Source organism: Chiroxiphia lanceolata, chromosome 3, assembly GCF_009829145.1.
Source record: "Chiroxiphia lanceolata isolate bChiLan1 chromosome 3, bChiLan1.pri, whole genome shotgun sequence".
Lineage (NCBI taxonomy): Eukaryota > Metazoa > Chordata > Aves > Passeriformes > Pipridae > Chiroxiphia > Chiroxiphia lanceolata.
The window spans coordinates 117,076,622-117,101,391 of NC_045639.1; the positions used below are offsets into that span (position 1 = coordinate 117,076,622).

Consider the following 24,770-nt stretch of genomic DNA (forward strand, 5'->3'; position numbering starts at 1 on the left):
CGTCAGGGTGGTTTAATCTTCAGGAGTTGGGGTTTTTGGGCGTTTCCCCGGGGAATGAGCAGCTCCAGGAGCAGCTCCCGGGAGGAGTCGGAGGACACGAGGCACGGGGAGGGTCCCTTGGCTGCCCAGGCCGTGCTCCAGCCTCGTGTTTTATCCCAAACTGAGGCATTCCCAGGACACAAAACGAGCTCCAGGGCTGTGTGTTTCCCTGTGCTCCGGGCTCCTGCTCCTTCCTTCTTCTGCTCCTTTCCTCCCTGGCCGCTGAGCCGGGAGAGGCTCCTCCTGCTCCCGCTCCCAAGGCCTGGAAAACGCTCAAATACAGTCATTTATGGGTGTTTGGGTGGTTTTTTTTTTTTGTTTCCTCTCTTCCTCCAGGGCTGGGAAAGGAGTTTTTTCAGCCATGAAACTCGGCAAGGCGCGCCCGGCCAAGGATGAGCATCGGAAACAAGGTACGGCCCTGGAATTACACGGCGTGGAATTGCGTGGAATCTGTGGGAAGGGACCTTAAATCCCATCTCATCCCACCCCCTGCCACGGGCAGGGACACCTCCCACCAGCCCAGGTTGCTCCAAGCCCCATCCAGCCTGGCCTTGGACACTCCCAGGGATCCAGGGGCAGCCACAGCTTCCCTGGGAATTCCAGCCCAGCCCCTCCCAGCCAGGAATCCCTTCCCAGTCTCCCATCTCTCCCTGCCCTCTGGCACTGGGAAGCCATTCCCTGTGTCCTGTCCCTCCATGCCTTGTCCCCAGTCCCTCTCCAGCTCTCCTGGAGCCCCTTTAGGCTCTGGAAGGGGCTCCAAGGTCTCCCTGGATCCTTCCCTTCCCCAGCTGAGCACCCCCAGCTCTCCCAGCCTGGCTCCAGAGCAGAGGGGCTCCAGCCCTGGCAGCAGCTCCGGGGCCTCCTCTTGTCCCTCTCCAGGATTTCCATGACCTGCCCGTGCTGGTCCCAGAGCTGGAGGCAGCACTTCCCATCTGCCGGGGCTCTGATTCATCCCCAAAATCCTCCCGACTGAGCTCTGGTCACCCTTTCCCCCAGGAAAGGAGCATCTCGGCAAGTTTTTCCAAGGGAAACCCGGACTCGTGCCCCAGTGCCGGGGGGCTCTGGACTCTTCCCTCATCCCGTAGCAATTTTCCACCTGGAGAAAACGACCCGATTCTCCCGTTTTTTTCCCCCCCCCAGTTGTTTATCTTTGCAGCAGAGCCCCCGCCTTTGCCCGAGGGCTCTTCCACCCCCCGAAGTTTGGGACGCTCATCGTTTTTCCCTTTGTTTCGCCTCCCCTGGAATCGTTCCCGGGTGGAATTACCGCGTCACTCGAGCCCCGGGCTCCTCAATCGCCCTCTCTGGGCGCGGGCTGGCCCTGCCCTGCCCCGGTGGCCGCTGTCCCCTCCCTCCGGCTTGGATTCCCCTTTGTCCGCCTCCTGAATTATTCACGGGGTGGAAAAACGAACCGCGGGACCGTCCCTTTGTCCCTTTGTGTCGCACCCCTCCGCAGTCCCTTTGTCCCTTTGTGTGTCCCCCCCCCCCCCGCAGTCTTTTTGTCCCTTTGTGTCCCCCCCGCAGACGAACCCGCCGTGCTGGAGCCGGAGGACCTGGACAGGAGGGCGCTGAGGGGCGGGACGGGGCTGGAGCCCGACACGGTGTCGCTGGCCTCTGTCACCGCTGTCACCACCAATGTGTCCAACAAGAGGTGAGGGCGCAGCCCCCCCAGCCGTGTGGCACTGGCATCGTCCCTGTCCTTGTCCTTGGCGTTGTCCCTGACATCATCCCTGACATGGTCCCTGACATCATCCCCGACGTTGTCCCTGTCCTTGTCCCTGACATCGTCCCTGTCCTTGTCCCTGTCATTGTCTTCATCCCTGTCCTTGTCCCTGTCCTTGTCCCTGACATCATCCCTGTCCTTGTCCCTGACATCATCCCTGTCCTTGTCCCTGACGTCGTCCCTGGCATCGTCCCTGACATTGTCCCTGACATTGTCCCTGACATCATCCCTGACATTGTCCCTGTCCTTGTCCCTGACATCATCCCTGACATCATCCTTGACATCATCCCTGACATCATCCCTGACATCATCCCTGACATTGTCCCTGACATTGTCCCTGACATTGTCCCTGACATTGTCCCTGACATGGTCCCTGACATCGTCCCTGTCCTTGTCCCTGACATCGTCCCTGTCCTTGTCCCTGTCCTTGTCCCTGTCCTTGTCCCTGTCATCATCCCTGTCATCATCCCTGACATCGTCCCTGTCCTTGTCCCTGTCCTTGTCCCTGTCATCGTCCCTGTCATCATCCCTGTCCTTGTCCCTGTCCTTGTCCCTGTCCTTGTCATCATCTCTGTCCTTGTCCCTGTCCTTGTCCCTGTCATCATCCCTGACATCGTCCCTGTCCTTGTCCCTGACATGGTCTCTGACATCATCCCTGGCATGGTCCCTGTCCTGGTCCTTGACATCATCCCTGTCATTGTCCCTGACAGGGTCCCTGACATCATCTCTGACATCATCTCTGACATCATCCCTGTCCATGTCCCTGCCATCATTGCCCCCTGGAGCCAGCGGGGTGTGGGTTGTTTTGGGGGGGCCCTGCTGCAGAGATCACCCCCATTCCGGGTGATCCCAGAGCCAGCGGGGTGTGGGTTGTTTTGGGGGGGCCCTGCTGCAGAGATCACCCCCATTCCGGGTGATCCCAGAGCCAGCGGGGTGTGGGTTGTTTTGGGGGGGCCCTGCTGCAGAGATCACCCCCATTCCAGGGGGTTACAGACCCCCCCCCGGGTTTGTGTCCCTGGGATTCCAGCAGAGCAGGAGCTCCCGGGGTGACCCTGGGATTTCTGTGTCACAGCCCAGGGCGAGGGCACCGGGAATGGCTTCCCACTGCCAGAGGGATGGAGGGAAGGAATTCTTCCCTGTGAGGGTGGTGAAGGGCTGGGCTGGAATTCCCAGAGAAGCTGTGGCTGCCCCCGGATCCCTGGGAGCGTCCAAGGCCCGGCTGGAGCAGCCTGGGCTGGCGGGAGGTGGAACCACAGGGTCATTCCCACCCAAACCATTCCGTGGCTCCCTGAATCCCGCCGGGGGGTCTGACCGAGGGTTTCTCCCGCCCTTCCCAAAGGTCCAAACCCGACATCAAGATGGAGCCCAGCGCCGGCAGGCCCATGGACTACCAGGTGGGTGACAACGGGGGGGGTCACCACCAGGGCGTGGGGGGACCTTTTCCCGGGGAACAGCTCCGTGCTGGGCTCCCACACCCTGCGCTCTCCAGGGGGGACTTCCCAGGAGCTGGAATCCAGGTGGTGGAGTGACAAACCCCAGATGAGGTTGACGGGCGGGGTGTGTTCTCCCACGTGGTGTGGAGCCCAATTAAGCCCAAATGAAGCTCTCCCAGGCTCTCCTTGGAGCGGCCCGGGATGGTGGAAGGTGTCCCAGCCCCTGGCAGGGAACTGGGTGACCCTCAGGGTCCCTTCCAGCCCCACCCACCCTCTCCAGGGATTCTGTGATCCCGTTGTTTGGTCCCACCGGCCGAGCTCTGATCCGGGATAAACCCACGTGGTTCCCACCTGGCTCGAAGCCCCCACCCTCTGGGGCCAAAACAAGGGGGAATTCCCGGGATCTCCTGCATCCCACACCCCCCCGGGATGGGCCCGGGAGGCCCCGGATCCGCCGCCCCTGCCGGGAAAACGCCTCCAAAGAAGGGGGTACGGAGAGGAATTCCGGCCCTGGAGGCGAAGGTGCCCCCCAAAACCCTTCCCCCCCCCGTGCCCAGGTCAGCGTGACCGTCATCGAGGCCCGGCAGCTCGTGGGGCTCAACATGGACCCCGTGGTGTGCGTGGAGGTGGGCGAGGAGAAGAAGTTCACGTCCATGAAGGAGTCCACCAACTGCCCCTACTACAACGAGGTGAGTCCAGGCTTGGGGGGGGGCATTCCCGGGGCTGCTCTGCCCTCGGGGAAGGGGCACTGCCCATCCCCTGGCGCTGCTTTGGGGTTTAGCCCCAGCCAGGAGGTGGAATCCGGGCGGGAATTGGAGCCTTCGGCCCTCCGGGGTTGGCGGGAGGTGCCCCCGGGCTCACCCGGGATGGATCATCCTCGGCTTTTCCAGGGGTTCAGTGCTTCCTTCAGCCCCCCCCCGGGGCTCCAGAGGTCTGTGCTGGGGTCCCAGGGGCAAATCCCGGGGGCTGCAGGGGCTCCTCGGGGGCGGTCACGGCTTCTCCAAGGGGGTTTTCCCACCCCAGGGATCCCCCCCCTGCTCCTCCCTGACGGCTCCTCCTTCCCTTCCAGTACTTTGTCTTCGACTTCCACGTCCCCCCCGACGTCATGTTCGACAAGATCATCAAGCTGTCCGTGAGTGAGGGCCGTTCCCTCGGCCTTTCCCTGGGATTTGGGGAGCAAACGGCCCCTTTTGGGATGGATTTGAGCTCCCGGGTGGGAGATTCCCAGCAGGAGCCGAGGGGTTCAATCCCACAGTCCCCCCGGCTGGCAGAGCCCCCAGGCACTCCTTCCCTTAAATCCTGGATCCATCCAGCCCCTTCCCTTAAATCCTAGATCCATCCAGCTCCTGAATTCCCTCAAATCCTGGATCCATCCAGGTCCTTCCCTCAAATCCTGGATCCATCCAGCCCCTGAATTCCCTCAAATCCTGGATCCATCCAGCCCCTGAATTCCCTCAAATCCTGGATGTATCCAGTCCCTGAATTCCCTCAAATCCTGGATCCATCCAGCCCCTGAATTCCCTCAAAGATCCTCGTGGCTCCCGGGGCGCGGGAACGGGAACATGACCGGTTTTCCCGTCTGGAATTCCAGGTGATCCACTCGAAGAACCTCCTGCGCAGCGGGACCCTCGTGGGCTCCTTCAAGATGGACGTGGGGACCGTTTATTCCCAGCCCGGTAGGGAATTCGGGAATGCCACTGGGACCAGCGGGGAACGTCCCTGCAGGGGAACAGCCAGGGAGGGGCTGCTTTCCTTGGAAAGCCCTTCAGGCATCTGGAATGTTCTCCAAGCTCTCCCGGGATCCTTCCCTTCTCCAGCCTGGCCATTCCCAGCTCTCCCAGCCTGGAGCCAGAGCTGCCATTGGATCCATCCCCAGCCCAACTCCTCCCTGGGAAGGAGTTCAGGGAACAAGGGGGTTCCCTGGGAATCTCGGCGCTCAGGGCAGGGTCTCCCTTCCCCTTTCCCGCTTTTTCCATCCCCACATTCCATAAAAATCCCTCTGAGTGGATCTTGAGTGTCCTTTATCCTGGAATGGTTTGGGTGGGAAGGGATTTTAAGGCTCATCCCATTCCATGTTCAGGGACACCTCCCGCTATCCCAGGGGATCCAACCCGGCCTTGGACACTCCCAGGGATCCAGGGGCAGCCACAGCTCCTCTGGGAATTCCAGCCCAGCCCCTCCCCACCCTCCCAGCCAGGAATCCCTTCCCGATCTCCCCCCCAAATCTCCCCTTTCCCACTGGGATCCATTCCTGGGGCCTGTCATTCCAGGCCCTGATCCCAAATCCCTCTCCCGCTCTCCTGGAGCCCCTTCAGGCTCTGGAATGTGCTCCAAGCTCTCCCGGGATCCTTCCCTTCTCCAGCCTGGCCATTCCCAGCTCTCCCAGCAGAGCCCGAGGTGCCTCCAGGGTGGGAAGAAGGTTCTGGAGCACATGGAAAAGGGACAGGGGTCGATCAGAGCTGTTGACCACCGAGTCCCAACCACCCCCAGCGCTGCCCAGGCCACCCCTGCCCCACATCCCCAGATGCCACCCCCCAGTGCCACCCCCCAGTGCCACCCCCAGGTGCCACCCCCAGGTGCCACACCTGGATGCCACACCCATGGGGATGTTCAGCCCCTCCAGGGGTGGGGACTTCGCTCCCCTCTGGTTTGTCCCCAGTGTCCCCTCTTGTCCCCAGTGTCCCCTCTTGTCCCCAGTGTCCCCTCTTGTCCCCAGTGTCCCCTCTTGTATTCAGTGTCCCCTCTCACCCCCAGTGTTCCTTGTCCAGTGTCCCTTTTGTCCCCAGTGTCCCCTCTCATCCCCAGTGTCCCTTTTGTCCCCAGTGTCCCCTTTTGTCCCCAATGTCCCTTCCTGTCCTCAGTGTCCCATTTTGTCCCTGGTGTCCCCTCTCATCCCCAGTGTCCCCTTTTTGTCCCCAGTGTCCCCTCTTGTCCCTTTTTGTCCCCAGTGTCCCCTTTCACCCCCAGTGACCCCTCTTGTCCCTTTTTGTCCCCAGTGTCCCTTTTTGTCCCCAGTGTCCCCTCTCATCCCCAGTGTCCCCTCTTGTCTCCAGTGTCCCTTTTGTCCCTAGTGTCCCCTTTTGTCCCTGGTGTCCCCTTTTGTCCCTGGTGTCCCTTCTCATCCCCAGTGTCCCCTCTCATCCCCAGTGTCCCCTCTTGTCCCCAATGTCCCTTCCTGTCCTCAGTGTCCCATTTTGTCCTTGGTGTCCCCTCTCATCCCCAGTGTCCCCTCTCATCCCCAGTGTCCCTTTTTGTCCCCAGTGTCCCTTTTTGTCCCCAGTGTCCCCTCTCACCCCCAGTGTCCCCTCTCACCCCCAGTGTCCCTTTTTGTCCCCAGTGTCCCCTTTTGTCCCCAGTGTCCCCTTTTGTCCCCAGTGTCCCCTCTGACCCCCAGTGTCCCCTCTGACCCCCAGTGTCCCTTTTCATCCCCAGTGTCCCCTCTCACCCCCAGTGTCCCCTCTCACCCCCAGTGTCCCCTCTCACCCCCAGTGTCCCTTTTGTCCCCAGTGTCCCTTTTCATCCCCAGTGTCCCCTCTCACCCCCAGTGTCCCCTCTCACCCCCAGTGTCCCTTTTTGTCCCCAGTGTCCCCTCTCACCTCCAGTGTCCCCTTTTGTCCCCAATGTCCCCAGTGTCCCCTCTCACCTCCAGTGTCCCCTTTTGTCCCCAATGTCCCCAGTGTCCCCCTCTCACCCGCAGTGTCCCCTCTCACCCGCAGCGTCCCCTCTCATCCCCAGCGTCCCCTCTCATCCCCAGTGTCCCTTTTGTCCCCAGTGTCCCTTCTCACCCGCAGTGTCCCCTCTTGTATTCAGTGTCCCCTCTCACCCCCAGTGTCCCCTTTTGTCCCCAATGTCCCCAGTGTCCCCCTTTTGTCCCCAGTGTTCCCCTCTCACCCCCAGTGTCCCCTCTCACCCCCAGTGTCCCTTTTTGTCCCCAGTGTCCCCTCTCACCCCCAGTGTCCCTTTTTGTCCCCAGTGTCCCCTCTCACCCACAGTGTCCCCTCTCACCCCCAGTGTCCCTTTTCGTCCCCAGTGTCCCTTTTCGTCCCCAGTGTCCCTTTTCGTCCCCAGTGTCCCCTTTTGTCCCCAGTGTCCCCTTTTGTCCCCAGTGTCCCTTTTCGTCTCCAGTGTCCCTTTTTGTCCCCAGTGTCCCCTCTCACCACCAGTGTCCCCTCTCACCCCCAGTGTCCCCGCTCACCCCCAGTGTCCCTTTTTGTCCCCAGTGTCCCCTCTCACCTCCAGTGTCCCCTTTTGTCCCCAATGTCCCCAGTGTCCCCCTCTCACCCCCAGTGTTCCCCTCTCACCACCAGTGTCCCTTTTCGTCCTCAGTGTCCCCTCTCACCCCCAGTGTCCCCTCTCACCCCCAGTGTTCCCCTCTCACCCCCAGTGTCCCCCTCTCACCCCTGGTGTCCCCTCTCACCCCCAGTGTCCCTTTTCGTCCCCAGTGTCCCTTTTCGTCCCCAGTGTCCCCTCTCACCCCCAGTGTTCCCCTCTCACCCCCAGTGTCCCCTTTTGTCCCCAGTGTCCCCTCTCACCCCCAGTGTTCCTCTCTCACCCCCAGTGTTCCCCTCTCACCCCCAGTGTCCCCTTTTGTCCCCAGTGTCCCCTCTCACCCCCAGTGTCCCCTCTCACCCCCAGTGTCCCCTCTCACCCCCAGTGTCCCTTTTTGTCCCCAGTGTCCCCTCTCACTCCCAGTGTCCCCTCTCACTCCCAGTGTCCCCTCTCACCCCCAGTGTTCCCCTTTCACCCCCAGTGTCCCTTTTTGTCCCCAGTGTCCCCTCTCACCCGCAGTGTCCCCCTCTCACCCCCAGTGTCCCCTCTCACCCCCAGTGTCCCCTTTTTGTCCCCAGTGTCCCTTTTTGTCCCCAGTGTCCCCTCTCACCCCCAGTGTCCCCTCTCACCCCCAGTGTTCCCCTCTCACCCCCAGTGTTCCCCTCTCACCCCCAGTGTCCCCTCTCCCCCGCAGTGTCCCCTCTCACCCGCAGTGTCCCCTCTCGTCCCCTCTTGCAGAGCACCAGTTCTACCACAAGTGGGCCATCCTGTCGGACCCCGAGGACCTCACGGCGGGGCTCAAGGGCTACCTCAAGTGTGACATCGCCGTGGTGGGCAAGGGGGACAACATCAAGACCCCCCACAAGGCCAACGAGACGGACGAGGACGACATCGAGGGGTGAGGAGGCTCCGGGGGCCGCCCAGACTTCCAGGATTTTCCTGATCCTTCTCCCCGGGATCGGGGCCCAGCCACCCCTGGTGTCTCCAGGAGCAGGACTGGTGCTGGTCCCAGTGACAGCAGGCACAGCCCTGTCCCTCCTGTCAGTCAGAATGGGGCAGGACACAGGTCCTGGTGTGGGGACAGGCACAGCCCTGTCCCTCCTGACAGTCAGAACTGGGCAGGACACAGGTCCTGGTGTTGGTCCTGGTGACAGCAGGCGCAACCCTGTCCCTCCTGTCAGTCAGAACTGAGGGGACACAGGTCCTGGTGACAGCAGGCACAGCCCTGTCCCTCCTGACAGTCAGAACTGAGGGGACACAGGTCCTGGTGTGGGGACAGGCACAGCCCTGTCCCTCCTGACAGTCAGAACTGGGCAGGACACAGGTCCTGGTGTGGGGACAGTGACAGCAGGCACAGCCCTGTCCCTCCTGACAGTCAGAACTGGGGGGACACAGGTCCTGGTGTTGGTCCCAGTGAGAGCAGGCACAGCCCTGTCCCTCCTGTCAGTCAGAACTGGGCAGGACACAGGTCCTGGTGACAGCAGGCACAGCCCTGTCCCTCCTGTCAGTCAGAACTGGGCAGGACACAGGTCCTGGTGTTGGTCCCAGTGACAGCAGGCACAGCCCTGTCCCTCCTGTCAGTCAGAACTGGGCAGGACACAGGTCCTGGTGTGGGGACAGTGACAGCAGGCACAGCCCTGTCCCTCCTGACAGTCAGAACTGGGCAGGACACAGGTCCTGGTGTTGGTCCCAGTGACAGCAGGCACAGCCCTGTCCCTCCTGTCAGTCAGAACTGGGCAGGACACAGGTCCTGCTGTGGGGACAGGCACAGCAGGCACAGCCCTGTCCCTCCTGACAGTCAGAACTGAGGGGACACAGGTCCTGGTGACAGCAGGCACAGCCCTGTCCCTCCTGTCAGTCAGAACTGAGGGGACACAGGTCCTGGTGACAGCAGGCACAGCCCTGTCCCTCCTGTCAGTCAGAACTGAGGGGACACAGGTCCTGGTGACAGCAGGCACAGCCCTGTCCCTCCTGTCAGTCAGAACTGGGGGGACACAGGTCCTGGTGCAGGTCCTGGTGACACTGTCCCTCCTGACAGTCAGAACTGGGCAGGACACAGGTCCTGGTGTGGGGACAGGCACAACCCTGTCCCTCCTGTGAGTCAGAACTGGGCAGGACACAGGTCCTGGTGTTGGTCCTGGTGACAGCAGGCACAGTCCTGTTCCTCCTGACAGTCAGAACTGAGGGGACACAGGTCCTACTGCAGGTCCTGGTGACACTGTCCCTCCTGACAGTCAGAACTGGGGGGACACAGGTCCTGGTGCAGGTCCTGGTGACACTGTTCCTCCCCAGGAAAAAAAAAACCCCAAAGTCCCGAAAAAAAAATAAAAATCAGGAGACTTCCAGAGCCGATTCCAGCCCCAGAACACTCCAGGGCCATTAAGTTTCCACTCTGCCCCTCAGCCTCTCCCCACACGGAATCCTGGAATTGCTCAGGTTGGGAATGACCTCTAAGGTCCCGTCCAACCCTTAATAATCAGAACCCCAGACCAGGGGCAAAAAATACCAGCCCAGCTCTCCTGACTTCCTGAGGGGGCTCGAGGCACCCCCTGGGCTATTCTGGGCACCCCCTGGGCTATTTTGGGGCACCCCCTGGACTATTTTGGGGCACCCCTTGCACTATTTTGGGCACCCCCTGGACTATTCTGGGGCACCCCCTGGGCTATTTTGGGCACCCCCTGGGCTATTTTGGGCACCCCCTGGGCTATTTTGGGCACCCCCTGGGCTATTCTGGGAACCCCCTGGGCTATTTTGGGCACCCCCTGAGCTATTTTGGGCACCCCCTGGACTATTTTGGGGCACCCCCTGGACTATTTTCGGGCACCCCCTGGGCTATTTTGGGCACCCCCTGGGCTATTCTGGGCACCCCCTGGGCTATTCTGGGCACCCCCTGGGCTATTTTGGGGCACCTCCTGAGCTATATTGGGGCACCCCCTGGACTATTCTGGGCACCCCCTGGGCTATTTTGGGGCACCCCCTGGGCTATTTTGGGGCACCCCCTGGGCTCTTTTGTGCAACCTCTGGGCTCTTTTGTGCAACCCCTGGGCTATTTTGGGGCACCCCCTGGGCTGTTTGGGGCACCCCATGGACTATTTGGGGCCATCATTCCATGCTCTGGTGGTGGCGTTATCCCACTTTTTCACGGAATGAAAGAACGGTTTGGGTGGGAAGGGATCTTTTAAGTTCATCCTGCTCCAAAGGGCACCTTCCACCAGCCACGGGCGGCTCCAGCAATTCCTCTGGAAAAACTTTGGCTCCCAGCCTTCCCCCCCCGGGCCCTTTTCTTGCCCCGGAGGAGGAAAAACCACCTGTGCCATAAAACCAAACCGGTGGAGTTTGTTTCTTCCCCCAAAACCATCCCCCTGCACCCCGACAAAGAGAAGGAGACTCCCCCAACATCCCACTCATCCCGTTCCCGCTCGGGGATCGGGGTGGCCTTTCCCCCGGCAGGGGTTTTATGGAACCCCAAAGGTCGGAGGAGCCCTCCGGGGTCGCCCAGTCCAACCTTTCCCCCCCCCCTCCCCTGTGACAAACCCACGTCTGGGAGCCCCCGGCGGGCGTTTTCCCAAGCCCATCCCTCCGGCATTCCCAGGAACCTGCTGCTCCCGGACGGGGTGCCCCCGGAGCGGCAGTGGGCCCGCTTCTACGTCAAGGTGTACCGGGCCGAGGGGCTGCCCAGGATGAACACCAGCATCATGGCCAACGTCAAGAAGGCCCTGATCGGGGAGAACAAGGACCTGGTGGACCCCTACGTGCAGGTGGTGTTTGCGGGGCAGAAGGTGAGAAAGAGGGGGGACATGGGGAGGGGACCGGCCATGTACGGGGGGTCTGGGTTGGTCTGGAGATGTTGGGATGTGTGTGGTGTCATTTTATTATCCTTGGTTGTCCTGGAGATGTTGGGATGTGTGTGGTGTGCCCTGGTTGTCCTGGAGATGTTGGGATGTGTGTGGTGTGCCCTGGTTGTCCTGGAGATGTCGGGATGTGTGTGGTGTCCCCTGGTTTGTCCTGGAGATGTTGGGATGTGTGTGGTGTGCCCTGGTTTGCCTGGAGGTGTTGGGATGTGTGTGGTGTCCTCTGGTTGTTCTGGAGATGTTGGGATGTGTGTGGTGTCCCCTGGTTGTTCTGGAGATGTTGGGATGTGTGTGGTGTGCCCTGGTTATCCTGGAGATGTTGGGATGTGTGTGGTGTCCCCTGGTTTGCCTGGAGATGTTGGGATGTGTGTGGTGTGCCCCGGTTGCCCTGGAGATGTTGGGATGTGTGTGGTGTGCCCTGGTTTCCCTGGAGATGTTGGGATGTGTGTGGTGTGCCCCGGTTGCCCTGGAGATGTTGGGATGTGTGTGGTGTCCCGTGGTTGCCCTGGAGATGTTGGGATGTGTGTGGTGTGCCCTGGTTTGTCCTGGAGATGTTGAGATGTGTGTGGTGTGCCCTGGTTTCCCTGGAGATGTTGGGATGTGTGTGGTGTCCCCTGGTTGTCCTGGAGATGTTGGGATGTGTGTGGTGTCATTTTATTATCCTTGGTTGTCCTGGAGATGTTGGGATGTGTGTGGTGTCCCCTGGTTGTCCTGGAGATGTTGGGATGTGTGTGGTGTCCCCTGGTTTGTCCTGGAGATGTTGGGATGTGTGTGGTGTCCCCTGGTTGTCCTGGAGATGTTGGGATGTGTGTGGTGTGCCCTGGTTTGTCCTGGAGATGTTGGGATGTGTGTGGTGTCCCCTGGTTGTTCTGGAGATGTTGGGATGTGTGTGGTGTGCCCTGGTTTGTCTTGGTTGTCCTGGAGATGTTGGGATGTGTGTGGTGTCCCCTGGTTGTCCTGGAGATGTTGGGATGTGTGTGGTGTCATTTTATTATCCTTGGTTGTCCTGGAGATGTTGGGATGTGTGTGGTGTCCCCTGGTTGTCCTGGAGATGTTGGGATGTGTGTGGTGTCCCCTGGTTTGTCCTGGAGATGTTGGGATGTGTGTGGTGTCCCCTGGTTGTCCTGGAGATGTTGGGATGTGTGTGGTGTGCCCTGGTTTGTCCTGGAGATGTTGGGATGTGTGTGGTGTCCCCTGGTTGTTCTGGAGATGTTGGGATGTGTGTGGTGTGCCCTGGTTTGTCTTGGTTGTCCTGGAGATGTTGGGATGTGTGTGGTGTCCCCTGGTTTGTCCTGGAGATGTTGGGATGTGTGTGGTGTGCCCTGGTTTGTCCTGGAGATGTTGGGATGTGTGTGGTGTGCCCTGGTTTGTCCTGGAGATGTTGGGATGTGTGTGGTGTCCCCTGGTTTGCCTTGGTTGTCCTGGAGATGTTGGGATGTGTGTGGTGTCCCCTGGTTTGTTCTGGAGATGTTGGGATGTGTGTGGTGTCCCCTGGTTTGCCTGGAGATGTTGGGATGTGTGTGGTGTGCCCTGATTGTCCTGGAGATGTTGGGATGTGTGTGGTGTGCCCTGGTTTGTCCTGGAGATGTTGGGATGTGTGTGGTGTGCCCTGGTTTCTCTGGAGATGTTGGGATGTGTGTGGTGTGCCCTGGTTGTTCTGGAGATGTTGGGATGTGTGTGGTGTCCCCTGGTTTGTCCTGGAGATGTTGGGATGTGTGTGGTGTCCCCTGGTTGTTCTGGAGATGTTGGGATGTGTGTGGTGTCCCCTGGTTTGTCCTGGAGATGTTGGGATGTGTGTGGTGTGCCCTGGTTTACCTGGAGATGTTGGGATGTGTGTGGTGTCCCCTGGTTTGTCCTGGATATGTTGGGATGTGTGTGGTGTCCTCTGGTGTCTCCTGGTTTTTCTGGAGATGTTGGGATGTGTGTGGTGTCCCCTGGTTGTTCTGGAGATGTTGGAATGTGTGTGATATGCCCTAGTTTGTCCTGGAGATGTTGGGATGTGTGTGGTGTCCCCTGGTTGTCCTGGAGATGTTGGGATGTGTGTGGTGTGCCCTGGTTTGTCTGGAGATGTTGGGATGTGTGTGGTGTCCCCTGGTTGTCCTGGAGATGTTGGGATGTGTGTGATGTCCCCTGGTTTGCCTTGGTTGTCCTGGAGATGTTGGGATGTGTGTGGTGTGCCCTGGTTTACCTGGAGATGTTGGGATGTGTGTGGTGTCCCCTGGTTTGTCCTGGAGGTGTTGGGATGTGTGTGGTGTCCCCTGGTTTGTCCTGGAGATGTTGGGATGTGTGTGGTGTCCCCTGGTTTCCCTGGAGATGTTGGGATGTGTGTCGTGTCCCCTAGTTGTCCTGGAGATGTTGGGATGTGTGTGGTGTGCCCTGGTTTGTCCTGGAGGTGTTGGGATGTGTGTGGTGTGCCCTGGTTGCCCTGGAGATGTTGGGATGTGTGTGGTGTCCCCTGGTTTGTCTGGAGATGTTGGGATGTGTGTGGTGTCCCCTGGTTGTCCTGGAGATGTTGGGATGTGTGTGGTGTGCCCTGGTTGTTCTGGAGATGTTGGGATGTGTGTGGTGTGCCCTGGTTGTTCTGGAGATGTTGGGATGTGTGTGGTGTGCCCTGGTTGTCCTGGAGATGTTGGGATGTGTGTGGTGTGCCCTGGTTGTCCTGGAGATGTTGGGATGTGTGTGGTGTGCCCTGGTTTGTCCTGGAGATGTTGGGATGTGTGTGGTGTCCCCTGGTTGTTCTGGAAATGTTGGGATGTGTGTGGTGTGCCCTGGTTGTTCTGGAGATGTTGGGATGTGTGTGGTGTCCCCTGGTTTGCCTTGGTTGTCCTGGAGATGTTGGGATGTGTGTGGTGTCCCCTGGTTGTCCTGGAGATGTTGGGATGTGTGTGGTGTGCCCTGGTTTACCTGGAGATGTTGGGATGTGTGTGGTGTGCCCTGGTTTGTCCTGGAGATGTTGGGATGTGTGTGGTGTCCCCTGGTTGTCCTGGAGATGTTGGGATGTGTGTGGTGTGCCCTGGTTTGTCTGGAGATGTTGGGATGTGTGTGGTGTCCCCTGGTTGTCCTGGAGATGTTGGGATGTGTGTGGTGTCCCCTGGTTTGCCTTGGTTGTCCTGGAGATGTTGGGATGTGTGTGGTGTCCCCTGGTTTGTCCTGGAGATGTTGGGATGTGTGTGGTGTCCCCTGGTTTGTCCTGGAGATGTTGGGATGTGTGTGGTGTCCCCTGGTTTGTCCTGGAGATGTTGGGATGTGTGTGGTGTCCCCTGGTTTGTCCTGGAGATGTTGGGATGTGTGTGGTGTCCCCTGGTTTGTCCTGGAGATGTTGGGATGTGTGTGGTGTCCCCTGGTTTGTCCTGGAGATGTTGGGATGTGTGTGGTGTGCCTTGGTTTGTCCTGGATATGTTGGGATGTGTGTGGTGTCCTCTGGTGTCTCCTGGTTGTCCTGGAGATGTTGGGATGTGTGTGGTGTCCTCTGGTTTGCCTGGAGATGTTGGGATGTGTGTGGTGTGCCCTGGTTTGTCCTGGAGATGCTGGGATGTGTGTGGTGTCACTTTGTTATCCTGGAGATGTTGGGATGTGTGTGGTGTGCCCTGGTTGTCCTGGAGATGTTGGGATGTGTGTGGTGTGCCCTGGTTTGTCCTGCAGGTGTTGGGATGTGTGTGGTGTCCCCTGGTTGTTCTGGAGATGTTGGGATGTGTGTGGTGTGCCCTGGTTGTCCTGGAGATGTTGGGATGTGTATGGTGTGCCCTGGTTTCTCTGGAGATGTTGGGATGTGTGTGGTGTGCCCTGGTTTGCCTGGAGATGTTGGGATGTGTGTGGTGTGCCCTGGTTGTCCTGGAGATGTTGGGATGTGTGTGGTGTCCCCTGGTTTGTCCTGGAGATGTTGGGATGTGTGTGGTGTCCCCTGGTTTGTTCTGGAGATGTTGGGATGTGTGTGGTGTCCCCTAGTTGTCCTGGATATGTTGGGATGTGTGTGGTGTCCCCTGGTTGTCCTGGAGATGTTGGGATGTGTGTGGTGTGCCCTGGTTTGTCCTGCAGATGTTGGGATGTGTGTGGTGTGCCCTGGTTGTCCTGGAGATGTTGGGATGTGTGTGGTGTGCCCTGGTTGTCCTGGAGATGTTGGGATGTGTGTGGTGTCCCCTGGTTTGTCCTGGAGATGTTGGGATGTGTGTGGTGTGCCCTGGTTGTCCTGGAGATGTTGGGATGTGTGTGGTGTGCCCTGGTTGCCCTGGAGATGTTGGGATGTGTGTGGTGTGCCCTGGTTTGTCCTGGAGATGTTGGGATGTGTGTGGTGTCCCCTGGTTTGCCTTGGTTGTCCTGGAGATGTTGGGATGTGTGTGGTGTCCCCTGGTTTGTCCTGGAGATGTTGGGATGTGTGTGGTGTCCCCTGGTTTGCCTGGAGATGTTGGGATGTGTGTGGTGTGCCCTGATTGTCCTGGAGATGTTGGGATGTGTGTGGTGTGCCCTGGTTTGTCCTGGAGATGTTGGGATGTGTGTGGTGTGCCCTGGTTTCTCTGGAGATGTTGGGATGTGTGTGGTGTGCCCTGGTTTCTCTGGAGATGTTGGGATGTGTGTGGTGTGCCCTGGTTGTCCTGGAGATGTTGGGATGTGTGTGGTGTGCCCTGGTTATCCTGGAGATGTTGGGATGTGTGTGGTGTGCCCTGGTTGTCCTGGAGATGTTGAGATGTGTGTGGTGTGCCCTGGTTTGTCCTGGAGATGTTGAGATGTGTGTGGTGTGCCCTGGTTTCCCTGGAGATGTTGGGATGTGTGTGGTGTCCCCTGGTTGTCCTGGAGATGTTGGGATGTGTGTGGTGTCATTTTATTATCCTTGGTTGTCCTGGAGATGTTGGGATGTGTGTGGTGTCCCCTGGTTGTCCTGGAGATGTTGGGATGTGTGTGGTGTCCCCTGGTTTGTCCTGGAGATGTTGGGATGTGTGTGGTGTCCCCTGGTTGTCCTGGAGATGTTGGGATGTGTGTGGTGTGCCCTGGTTTGTCCTGGAGATGTTGGGATGTGTGTGGTGTCCCCTGGTTGTTCTGGAGATGTTGGGATGTGTGTGGTGTGCCCTGGTTTGTCTTGGTTGTCCTGGAGATGTTGGGATGTGTGTGGTGTCCCCTGGTTGTCCTGGAGATGTTGGGATGTGTGTGGTGTCATTTTATTATCCTTGGTTGTCCTGGAGATGTTGGGATGTGTGTGGTGTCCCCTGGTTGTCCTGGAGATGTTGGGATGTGTGTGGTGTCCCCTGGTTTGTCCTGGAGATGTTGAGATGTGTGTGGTGTCCCCTGGTTGTCCTGGAGATGTTGGGATGTGTGTGGTGTGCCCTGGTTTGTCCTGGAGATGTTGGGATGTGTGTGGTGTCCCCTGGTTGTTCTGGAGATGTTGGGATGTGTGTGGTGTGCCCTGGTTTGTCTTGGTTGTCCTGGAGATGTTGGGATGTGTGTGGTGTCCCCTGGTTTGTCCTGGAGATGTTGGGATGTGTGTGGTGTGCCCTGGTTTGTCCTGGAGATGTTGGGATGTGTGTGGTGTGCCCTGGTTTGTCCTGGAGATGTTGGGATGTGTGTGGTGTCCCCTGGTTTGCCTTGGTTGTCCTGGAGATGTTGGGATGTGTGTGGTGTCCCCTGGTTTGTTCTGGAGATGTTGGGATGTGTGTGGTGTCCCCTGGTTTGCCTGGAGATGTTGGGATGTGTGTGGTGTGCCCTGATTGTCCTGGAGATGTTGGGATGTGTGTGGTGTGCCCTGGTTTGTCCTGGAGATGTTGGGATGTGTGTGGTGTGCCCTGGTTTCTCTGGAGATGTTGGGATGTGTGTGGTGTGCCCTGGTTGTTCTGGAGATGTTGGGATGTGTGTGGTGTCCCCTGGTTTGTCCTGGAGATGTTGGGATGTGTGTGGTGTCCCCTGGTTGTTCTGGAGATGTTGGGATGTGTGTGGTGTCCCCTGGTTTGTCCTGGAGATGTTGGGATGTGTGTGGTGTGCCCTGGTTTACCTGGAGATGTTGGGATGTGTGTGGTGTCCCCTGGTTTGTCCTGGATATGTTGGGATGTGTGTGGTGTCCTCTGGTGTCTCCTGGTTTTTCTGGAGATGTTGGGATGTGTGTGGTGTCCCCTGGTTGTTCTGGAGATGTTGGAATGTGTGTGATATGCCCTAGTTTGTCCTGGAGATGTTGGGATGTGTGTGGTGTCCCCTGGTTGTCCTGGAGATGTTGGGATGTGTGTGGTGTGCCCTGGTTTGTCTGGAGATGTTGGGATGTGTGTGGTGTCCCCTGGTTGTCCTGGAGATGTTGGGATGTGTGTGATGTCCCCTGGTTTGCCTTGGTTGTCCTGGAGATGTTGGGATGTGTGTGGTGTGCCCTGGTTTACCTGGAGATGTTGGGATGTGTGTGGTGTCCCCTGGTTTGTCCTGGAGGTGTTGGGATGTGTGTGGTGTCCCCTGGTTTGTCCTGGAGATGTTGGGATGTGTGTGGTGTCCCCTGGTTTCCCTGGAGATGTTGGGATGTGTGTCGTGTCCCCTAGTTGTCCTGGAGATGTTGGGATGTGTGTGGTGTGCCCTGGTTTGTCCTGGAGGTGTTGGGATGTGTGTGGTGTGCCCTGGTTGCCCTGGAGATGTTGGGATGTGTGTGGTGTCCCCTGGTTTGTCTGGAGATGTTGGGATGTGTGTGGTGTCCCCTGGTTGTCCTGGAGATGTTGGGATGTGTGTGGTGTGCCCTGGTTGTTCTGGAGATGTTGGGATGTGTGTGGTGTGCCCTGGTTGTTCTGGAGATGTTGGGATGTGTGTGGTGTGCCCTGGTTGTCCTGGAGATGTTGGGATGTGTGTGGTGTGCCCTGGTTGTCCTGGAGATGTTGGGATGTGTGTGGTGTGCCCTGGTTTGTCCTGGAGATGTTGGGATGTGTGTGGTGTCCCCTGGTTGTTCTGGAAATGTTGGGATGTGTGTGGTGTGCCCTGGTTGTTCTGGAGATGTTGGGATGTGTGTGGTGTCCCCTGGTTTGCCTTGGTTGTCCTGGAGATGTTGGGATGTGTGTGGTGTCCCCTGGTTGTCCTGGAGATGTTGGGATGTGTGTGGTGTGCCCTGGTTTACCTGGAGATGTTGGGATGTGTGTGGTGTGCCCTGGTTTGTCCTGGAGATGTTGGGATGTGTGTGGTGTCCCCTGGTTGTCCTGGAGATGTTGGGATGTGTGTGGTGTGCCCTGGTTTGTCTGGAGATGTTGGGATGTGTGTGGTGTCCCCTGGTTGTCCTGGAGATGTTGGGATGTGTGTGGTGTCCCCTGGTTTGCCTTGGTTGTCCTGGAGATGTTGGGATGTGTGTGGTGTCCCCTGGTTTGTCCTGGAGATGTTGGGATGTGTGTGGTGTCCCCTGGTTTGTCCTGGAGATGTTGGGATGTGTGTGGTGTCCCCTGGTTTGTCCTGGAGATGTTGGGATGTGTGTGGTGTCCCCTGGTTTGTCCTGGAGATGTTGGGATGTGTGTGGTGTCCCCTGGTTTGTCCTGGAGATGTTGGGATGTGTGTGGTGTCCCCTGGTTTGTCCTGGAGATGTTGGGATGTGTGTGGTGTGCCTTGGTTTGTCCTGGATATGTTGGGATGTGTGTGGTGTCCTCTGGTGTCTCCTGGTTGTCCTGGAGATGTTGGGATGTGTGTGGTGTCCTCTGGTTTGCCTGGAGATGTTGGGATGTGTGTGGTGTGCCCTGGTTTGTCCTGGAGATGCTGGGATGTGTGTGGTGTCACTTTGTTATCCTGGAGATGTTGGGATGTGTGTGGTGTGCCCTGGTTGTCCTGGAGATGTTGGGATGTGTGTGGTGTGCCCTGGTTTGTCCTGCAGGTGTTGGGATGTGTGTGGTGTCCCCTGGTTGTTCTGGAGATGTTGGGATGTGTGTGGTGTGCCCTGGTTGTCCTGGAGATGTTGGGATGTGTATGGTGTGCCCTGGTTTCTCTGGAGATGTTGGGATGTGTGTGGTGTGCCCTGGTTTGCCTGGAGATGTTGGGATGTGTGTGGTGTGCCCTGGTTGTCCTGGAGATGTTGGGATGTGTGTGGTGTCCCCTGGTTTGTCCTGGAGATGTTGGGATGTGTGTGGTGTCCCCTGGTTTGTTCTGGAGATGTTGGGATGTGTGTGGTGTCCCCTAGTTGTCCTGGATATGTTGGGATGTGTGTGGTGTCCCCTGGTTGTCCTGGAGATGTTGGGATGTGTGTGGTGTGCCCTGGTTTGTCCTGCAGATGTTGGGATGTGTGTGGTGTGCCCTGGTTGTCCTGGAGATGTTGGGATGTGTGTGGTGTGCCCTGGTTGTCCTGGAGATGTTGGGATGTGTGTGGTGTCCCCTGGTTTGTCCTGGAGATGTTGGGATGTGTGTGGTGTGCCCTGGTTGTCCTGGAGATGTTGGGATGTGTGTGGTGTGCCCTGGTTGCCCTGGAGATGTTGGGATGTGTGTGGTGTGCCCTGGTTTGTCCTGGAGATGTTGGGATGTGTGTGGTGTCCCCTGGTTTGCCTTGGTTGTCCTGGAGATGTTGGGATGTGTGTGGTGTCCCCTGGTTTGTCCTGGAGATGTTGGGATGTGTGTGGTGTCCCCTGGTTTGCCTGGAGATGTTGGGATGTGTGTGGTGTGCCCTGATTGTCCTGGAGATGTTGGGATGTGTGTGGTGTGCCCTGGTTTCTCTGGAGATGTTGGGATGTGTGTGGTGTGCCCTGGTTTCTCTGGAGATGTTGGGATGTGTGTGGTGTGCCCTGGTTGTCCTGGAGATGTTGGGATGTGTGTGGTGTGCCCTGGTTATCCTGGAGATGTTGGGATGTGTGTGGTGTGCCCTGGTTGTCCTGGAGATGTTGAGATGTGTGTGGTGTGCCCTGGTTTTCCTGGGGATGTTGAGATGTGTGTGATGCCCCCTGGTTTTCCCCGTTTCCCCTCTCTGGGATGAGTTTGCAGCTCCCAGGGCAGCACTGCCTCTCCTGGGGGAGGACGTGGCCGTTGTGGCCGGGTGGCACTGGCAGCCTGGGTGACATTGGCAGCCTGGGTGACATTGGCAGCCTGGGTGGCACTGGCAGCCCGGGTGGCGAGGGGTGGCCTGGCACACCCGACCCTGCCCTGGGATCCGTGTTCCTCCCGCTCCCAGGGCAAGACCTCCATCCAGAAGAGCAGCTACGAGCCCCTGTGGAACGAGCAGATCGTGTTCACCGAGATGTTCCCCCCCCTGTGCAAGAGGATCAAGGTCCAGATCCGGGACTCGGACAAGGTCAACGACGTGGCCATCGGGACCCACTTCATCGACCTGAGGAAGATCTCCAACGAAGGGGACAAGGGTAAAGCTGGAGGGGGGGGACAGACTGGGGTACCTCCTTCCCTTTGGCAGAGTTCCCAAAACACCCCGGGCTCCTTCCCCACCCCTGGGCACGGCGGGTGCCCACCCAGAGAGGCTCTGGGGCGCTGGAAGGGTCTCCTGGGCTCGCTGGACCTCAGGAAAACCGAGCCTTGTCCCACCCTGTCCCGAGCCCTCCGTGCAATCCCTGGAAGCAAAGACACCCAGGAGCAGTTGGGCCCTTCCAAAAAAAATGAGTTGCCACTGATGGGCGAGCGCTGGAGGGTCCCACCCACCCACCCCAACCCCAAAATCCAGGGGCAGAGCTGGGAGAGCAGAGGGGGGTTGGGAAAGGCACCAATGGGAGGTTCTTCTTCCTTGGAGCCCAAAGTGGGGAATTACTCAATGGGAGACTTGAGTGTCCTTGGGCTGTGCCCTGATCTGTCCAATCCCTGATTTCCCTGAAAAACTTCCCTGGAAAAACAGGAGGCTCAAGGGGGGGGAACCTTTTCCCGCCCCACAACTCCCTGGCAGGAGGGGGGAGACAGGGAGGGTCCCCAATTCCCAGGGAACAAGGGACAGGAGGAGAGGGAATGTCCTCCAGTGTCTTTCCAGGCTCAGGTGGGATATTGGGAACAATTCCCGCATGGAAAGGGCTGTCAGGCCTTGGAATGAACTTCCCAGGGCAGGGCTGGAGTCACCATTCCCAGAGGGATCTCAAATCCCTGTGGATGTGGCCCTTGGCGACATGAATCCATGGTGGTCTTGGCAGTGCAGGGAATGCTTGGATTCCGTGATCTCCAAGGCTTTTTCCAACCTGAAGCGTCCCTAAGGATCCTGTGCCGTCCTGGCACTGTCCCAGCTCTCCACAATTCCCTGGAAGGAAGTTTCAGGAGGGTCCCCAATTCCCGGGGAGTGAGGGACAGGAGGAGAGGGAACGGCCTCCAGCTGTGCCAGGGGAGGCTCAGGTGGGACAGGAGGAGGAATTTCCTGCTGGAAAGGGTGGTCAGGCACTGGCAGGGGCTGCCCAGGGAGGTTTGGAGTGCCCAGCCCTGGAGGTGTCCCAGGAAGGCCTGGCCGTGGCACTCAGTGCTCTGGGCTGGGGGACAAGGTGGGGATGGGGCACAGGGGGGATCCATGGGCTGGGAGGGCTTTTCCCACCTGGATAATCCTGTGGGCACCCCCAGAGCAGTTCCAGCCATGCCAGTGCACACAGAGCAGGGCAGGGATCCCACCCCAGAGCAGGGCAGGGATCCCAAACCAGAGCAGGGCAGGGATCCCAAACCAGAGCAGGGCAGGGATCCCAAACCAGAGCAGGGTGGGGATCCCAAACCAGAGCAGGGCGGGGATCCCAAACCAGAGTAGGGCAGGGATCCCAAACCAGAGCAGGGCGGGGATCCCAAACCAGAGCAGGGCGGGGATCCCACCCCAGAGCAGGGCAGGGATCCCAAACCAGAGCAGGGCAGGGATCCCAAACCAGAGTAGGGCAGGGATCCCAAACCAGAGCAGGGCGGGGATCCCAAACCAGAGCAGGGCGGGGATCCCAAACCAGAGCAGGGCGGGGATCCCAAACCAGAGCAGGGCGGGGATCCCACCCCAGAGCAGGGCGGGGATCCCAAACCAGAGCAGGGCGGGGATCCCAAACCAGAGCAGGGCGGGGATCCCAAACCAGAGCAGGGCAGGGATCCCACTCCAGAGCAGGGCAGGGATCCCAAACCAGAGCAGGGCAGGGATCCCAAACCAGAGCAGGGCGGGGATCCCACCCCAGAGCAGGGCGGGGATCCCAAAGCAGAGCAGGGCAGGAATCCCAAACCAGAGCAGGGCAGGGATCCCAAACCAGAGCAGGGCAGGGATCCCAAACCGGAGCAGGGCAGGGATCCCAAACCAGAGCAGGGCAGGGATCCCAAACCAGAGCAGGGCAGGGATCCCACCCCAGAGCAGGGCGGGGATCCCACCCCAGAGCAGGGCAGGGATCCCAGAGCAGGGCAGGGATCCCAAACCAGAGCAGGGCGGGGATCCCAAAGCAGAGCAGGGCAGGAATCCCAAACCAGAGCAGGGCAGGGATCCCAAACCAGAGCAGGGCGGGGATCCCACCCCAGAGCAGGGCAGGGATCCCAAACCAGAGCAGGGCAGGGATCCCAAACCAGAGCAGGGCGGGGATCCCACCCCAGAGCAGGGCAGGGATCCCAAACCAGAGCAGGGCAGGGATCCCAAACCAGAGCAGGGCAGGGATCCCACCCCAGAGCAGGGCAGGGATCCCAAACCAGAGCAGGGCAGGGATCCCAAACCAGAGCAGGGCGGGGATCCCACCCCAGAGCAGGGCGGGGATCCCACCCCAGAGCAGGGCAGGGATCCCAAACCAGAGCAGGGCAGGGATCCCAAACCAGAGCAGGGCGGGGATCCCAAAGCAGAGCAGGGCAGGGATCCCAAACCAGAGCAGGGCAGGGATCCCACTCCAGAGCAGGGCAGGGATCCCACCCCAGAGCAGGGCAGGGATCCCAAACCAGAGCAGGGCAGGGATCCCAAACCAGAGCAGGGCGGGGATCCCAAACCAGAGCAGGGCAGGGATCCCAAACCAGAGCAGGGCAGGGATCCCACCCCAGAGCAGGGCAGGGATCCCAAACCAGAGCAGAGCAGGGATCCCAAACCAGAGCAGGGCAGGGATCCCACCCCAGAGCAGGGCAGGGATCCCACCCCAGAGCAGGGCAGGGATCCCACCCCAGAGCAGGGCAGGGATCCCACCCCAGAGCAGGGCAGGGATCCCAAACCAGAGCAGGGCAGGGATCCCACCCCAGAGCAGGGCAGGGATCCCAAACCAGGAGTTCCTCCCCCGAGACCGAGTCACGCCCTTCTCCCGGCGCACCCACCCCCATTCCGTGCCCGTTCCGTGCCCGTTCCGTGCCCATTCCGTGCCCGCTCCGTGCCCCCGCAGGCTTCCTGCCCACCTTCGGCCCCGCCTGGGTGAACATGTACGGCTCCACCCGCAACTACACCCTGATGGACGAGCACCAGGAGCTCAACGAGGGGCTGGGGGAGGGCGTCTCCTTCCGCGCCCGGCTGCTCCTGGGCCTCGCCGTGGAGATCCTGGACACCACCAACCCCGAGATCAACGGCTCCACCGAGGTGCAGGTGGAACAGGCCACGGCCGTGGCCGAGGTTGGTCCCGCCCCGGGGGGGATTTGGGGCTCAGGGGGCTCGGGGGGGGGGGGGGGTGTGTTGTCTTTGGCCTCGCTTGTCCCTGCAGGGGTTGGAGTGGGATGGGGTTTAAGGTGCCTTCCGACCCAAAGCATTCCATGGTTTCTGTGATCTCCTGGACTTTCTGAGGTGTTGGGAGATGGGCAGGGACAATGAGCCATCCCATTGTGGGTTCTGGGCTCATTCCAGTGCTCACGTTCCTTAGGAATTCTGGCAGAAGGAATATCTGAGTAGGAACTCTGGACAGAAGGAATGGGATCGTTTCCCTGTCCCTGGCACAGCTTTCCCAGAGAAGCTGTGGCTGCCCCTGGATCCCTGGGAGTGTCCAAGTGCCCGAGGATAGTGGGAGGTGTCCCTGCAGGGTTTGGAATGGGATGAGCTTTCAGATCCTTTCCAACCCAAACCATTCCATGGTTCCTGTGATCTCCTGAGCTCTGAGGTGTTGGGAGATGGACAGGGACAATGAGCCATCTCCTGGTGCCAGTTGTCCCGCTCCCCATCCTGGTGGGTCTCAAACAGGAGCCAAGAACTATTTCCCAGCCAGAGGGAATGAAACCCCCTGGAGATGAAGCCATTCCTGCCATCCAGGCAGGTGGATTGGGGTGGTTTGGTTATTCCAGCCTCTGACTGAATTCCTGACTGTCCCTTGGGCTGTCCCTCCCCTGCCAGGGCTGGCTGATCCCAACGCAGTGAAAGGTTGTCCTTAATTAGAAGGCATTCCAATGAAATCCTTAATTAAACCCCCTGGAACGAGCCAAGAGGCGGGAGAGGAAACCATTCCATGGTTTCTGTGGTCTCCTGAGCTCTGAGGTGTTGGGAGATGGACAGGGACAACGAGCCATCCCATTGTGGGTTCTGGGCTCATTCCAGTCCTCACATTCCTCAGGAATTCTGGCAGAAGGAATGTTGGAGTGGGATCGTTTCTCTGTCCCTGGCACAGCTTTCCCAGGGAAGCTCTGGCTGCCCCTGGATCCCTGGGAGTGTCCAAGTGCCCG

The 24,770-nt window shown here is 59.2% G+C and overlaps 1 protein-coding gene across 1 annotated transcript in view; it reads left to right on the forward strand.

Moving 5' to 3' along the window:
- The window catches only part of OTOF (otoferlin), a 161,696-nt gene that overhangs the window by 70,396 nt on the left and 66,530 nt on the right, over positions 1-24,770 (forward strand). Inside the window, exons 13-22 of the mRNA XM_032683676.1 lie at positions 376-449; positions 1,561-1,687; positions 3,099-3,153; positions 3,750-3,881; positions 4,262-4,324; positions 4,784-4,868; positions 8,200-8,359; positions 11,054-11,240; positions 20,398-20,584; positions 23,513-23,736. Of these exons, the coding sequence (XP_032539567.1) occupies positions 376-449; positions 1,561-1,687; positions 3,099-3,153; positions 3,750-3,881; positions 4,262-4,324; positions 4,784-4,868; positions 8,200-8,359; positions 11,054-11,240; positions 20,398-20,584; positions 23,513-23,736 (1,294 nt within the window). The remainder of the gene's footprint in view (positions 1-375; positions 450-1,560; positions 1,688-3,098; positions 3,154-3,749; positions 3,882-4,261; positions 4,325-4,783; positions 4,869-8,199; positions 8,360-11,053; positions 11,241-20,397; positions 20,585-23,512; positions 23,737-24,770) is intronic.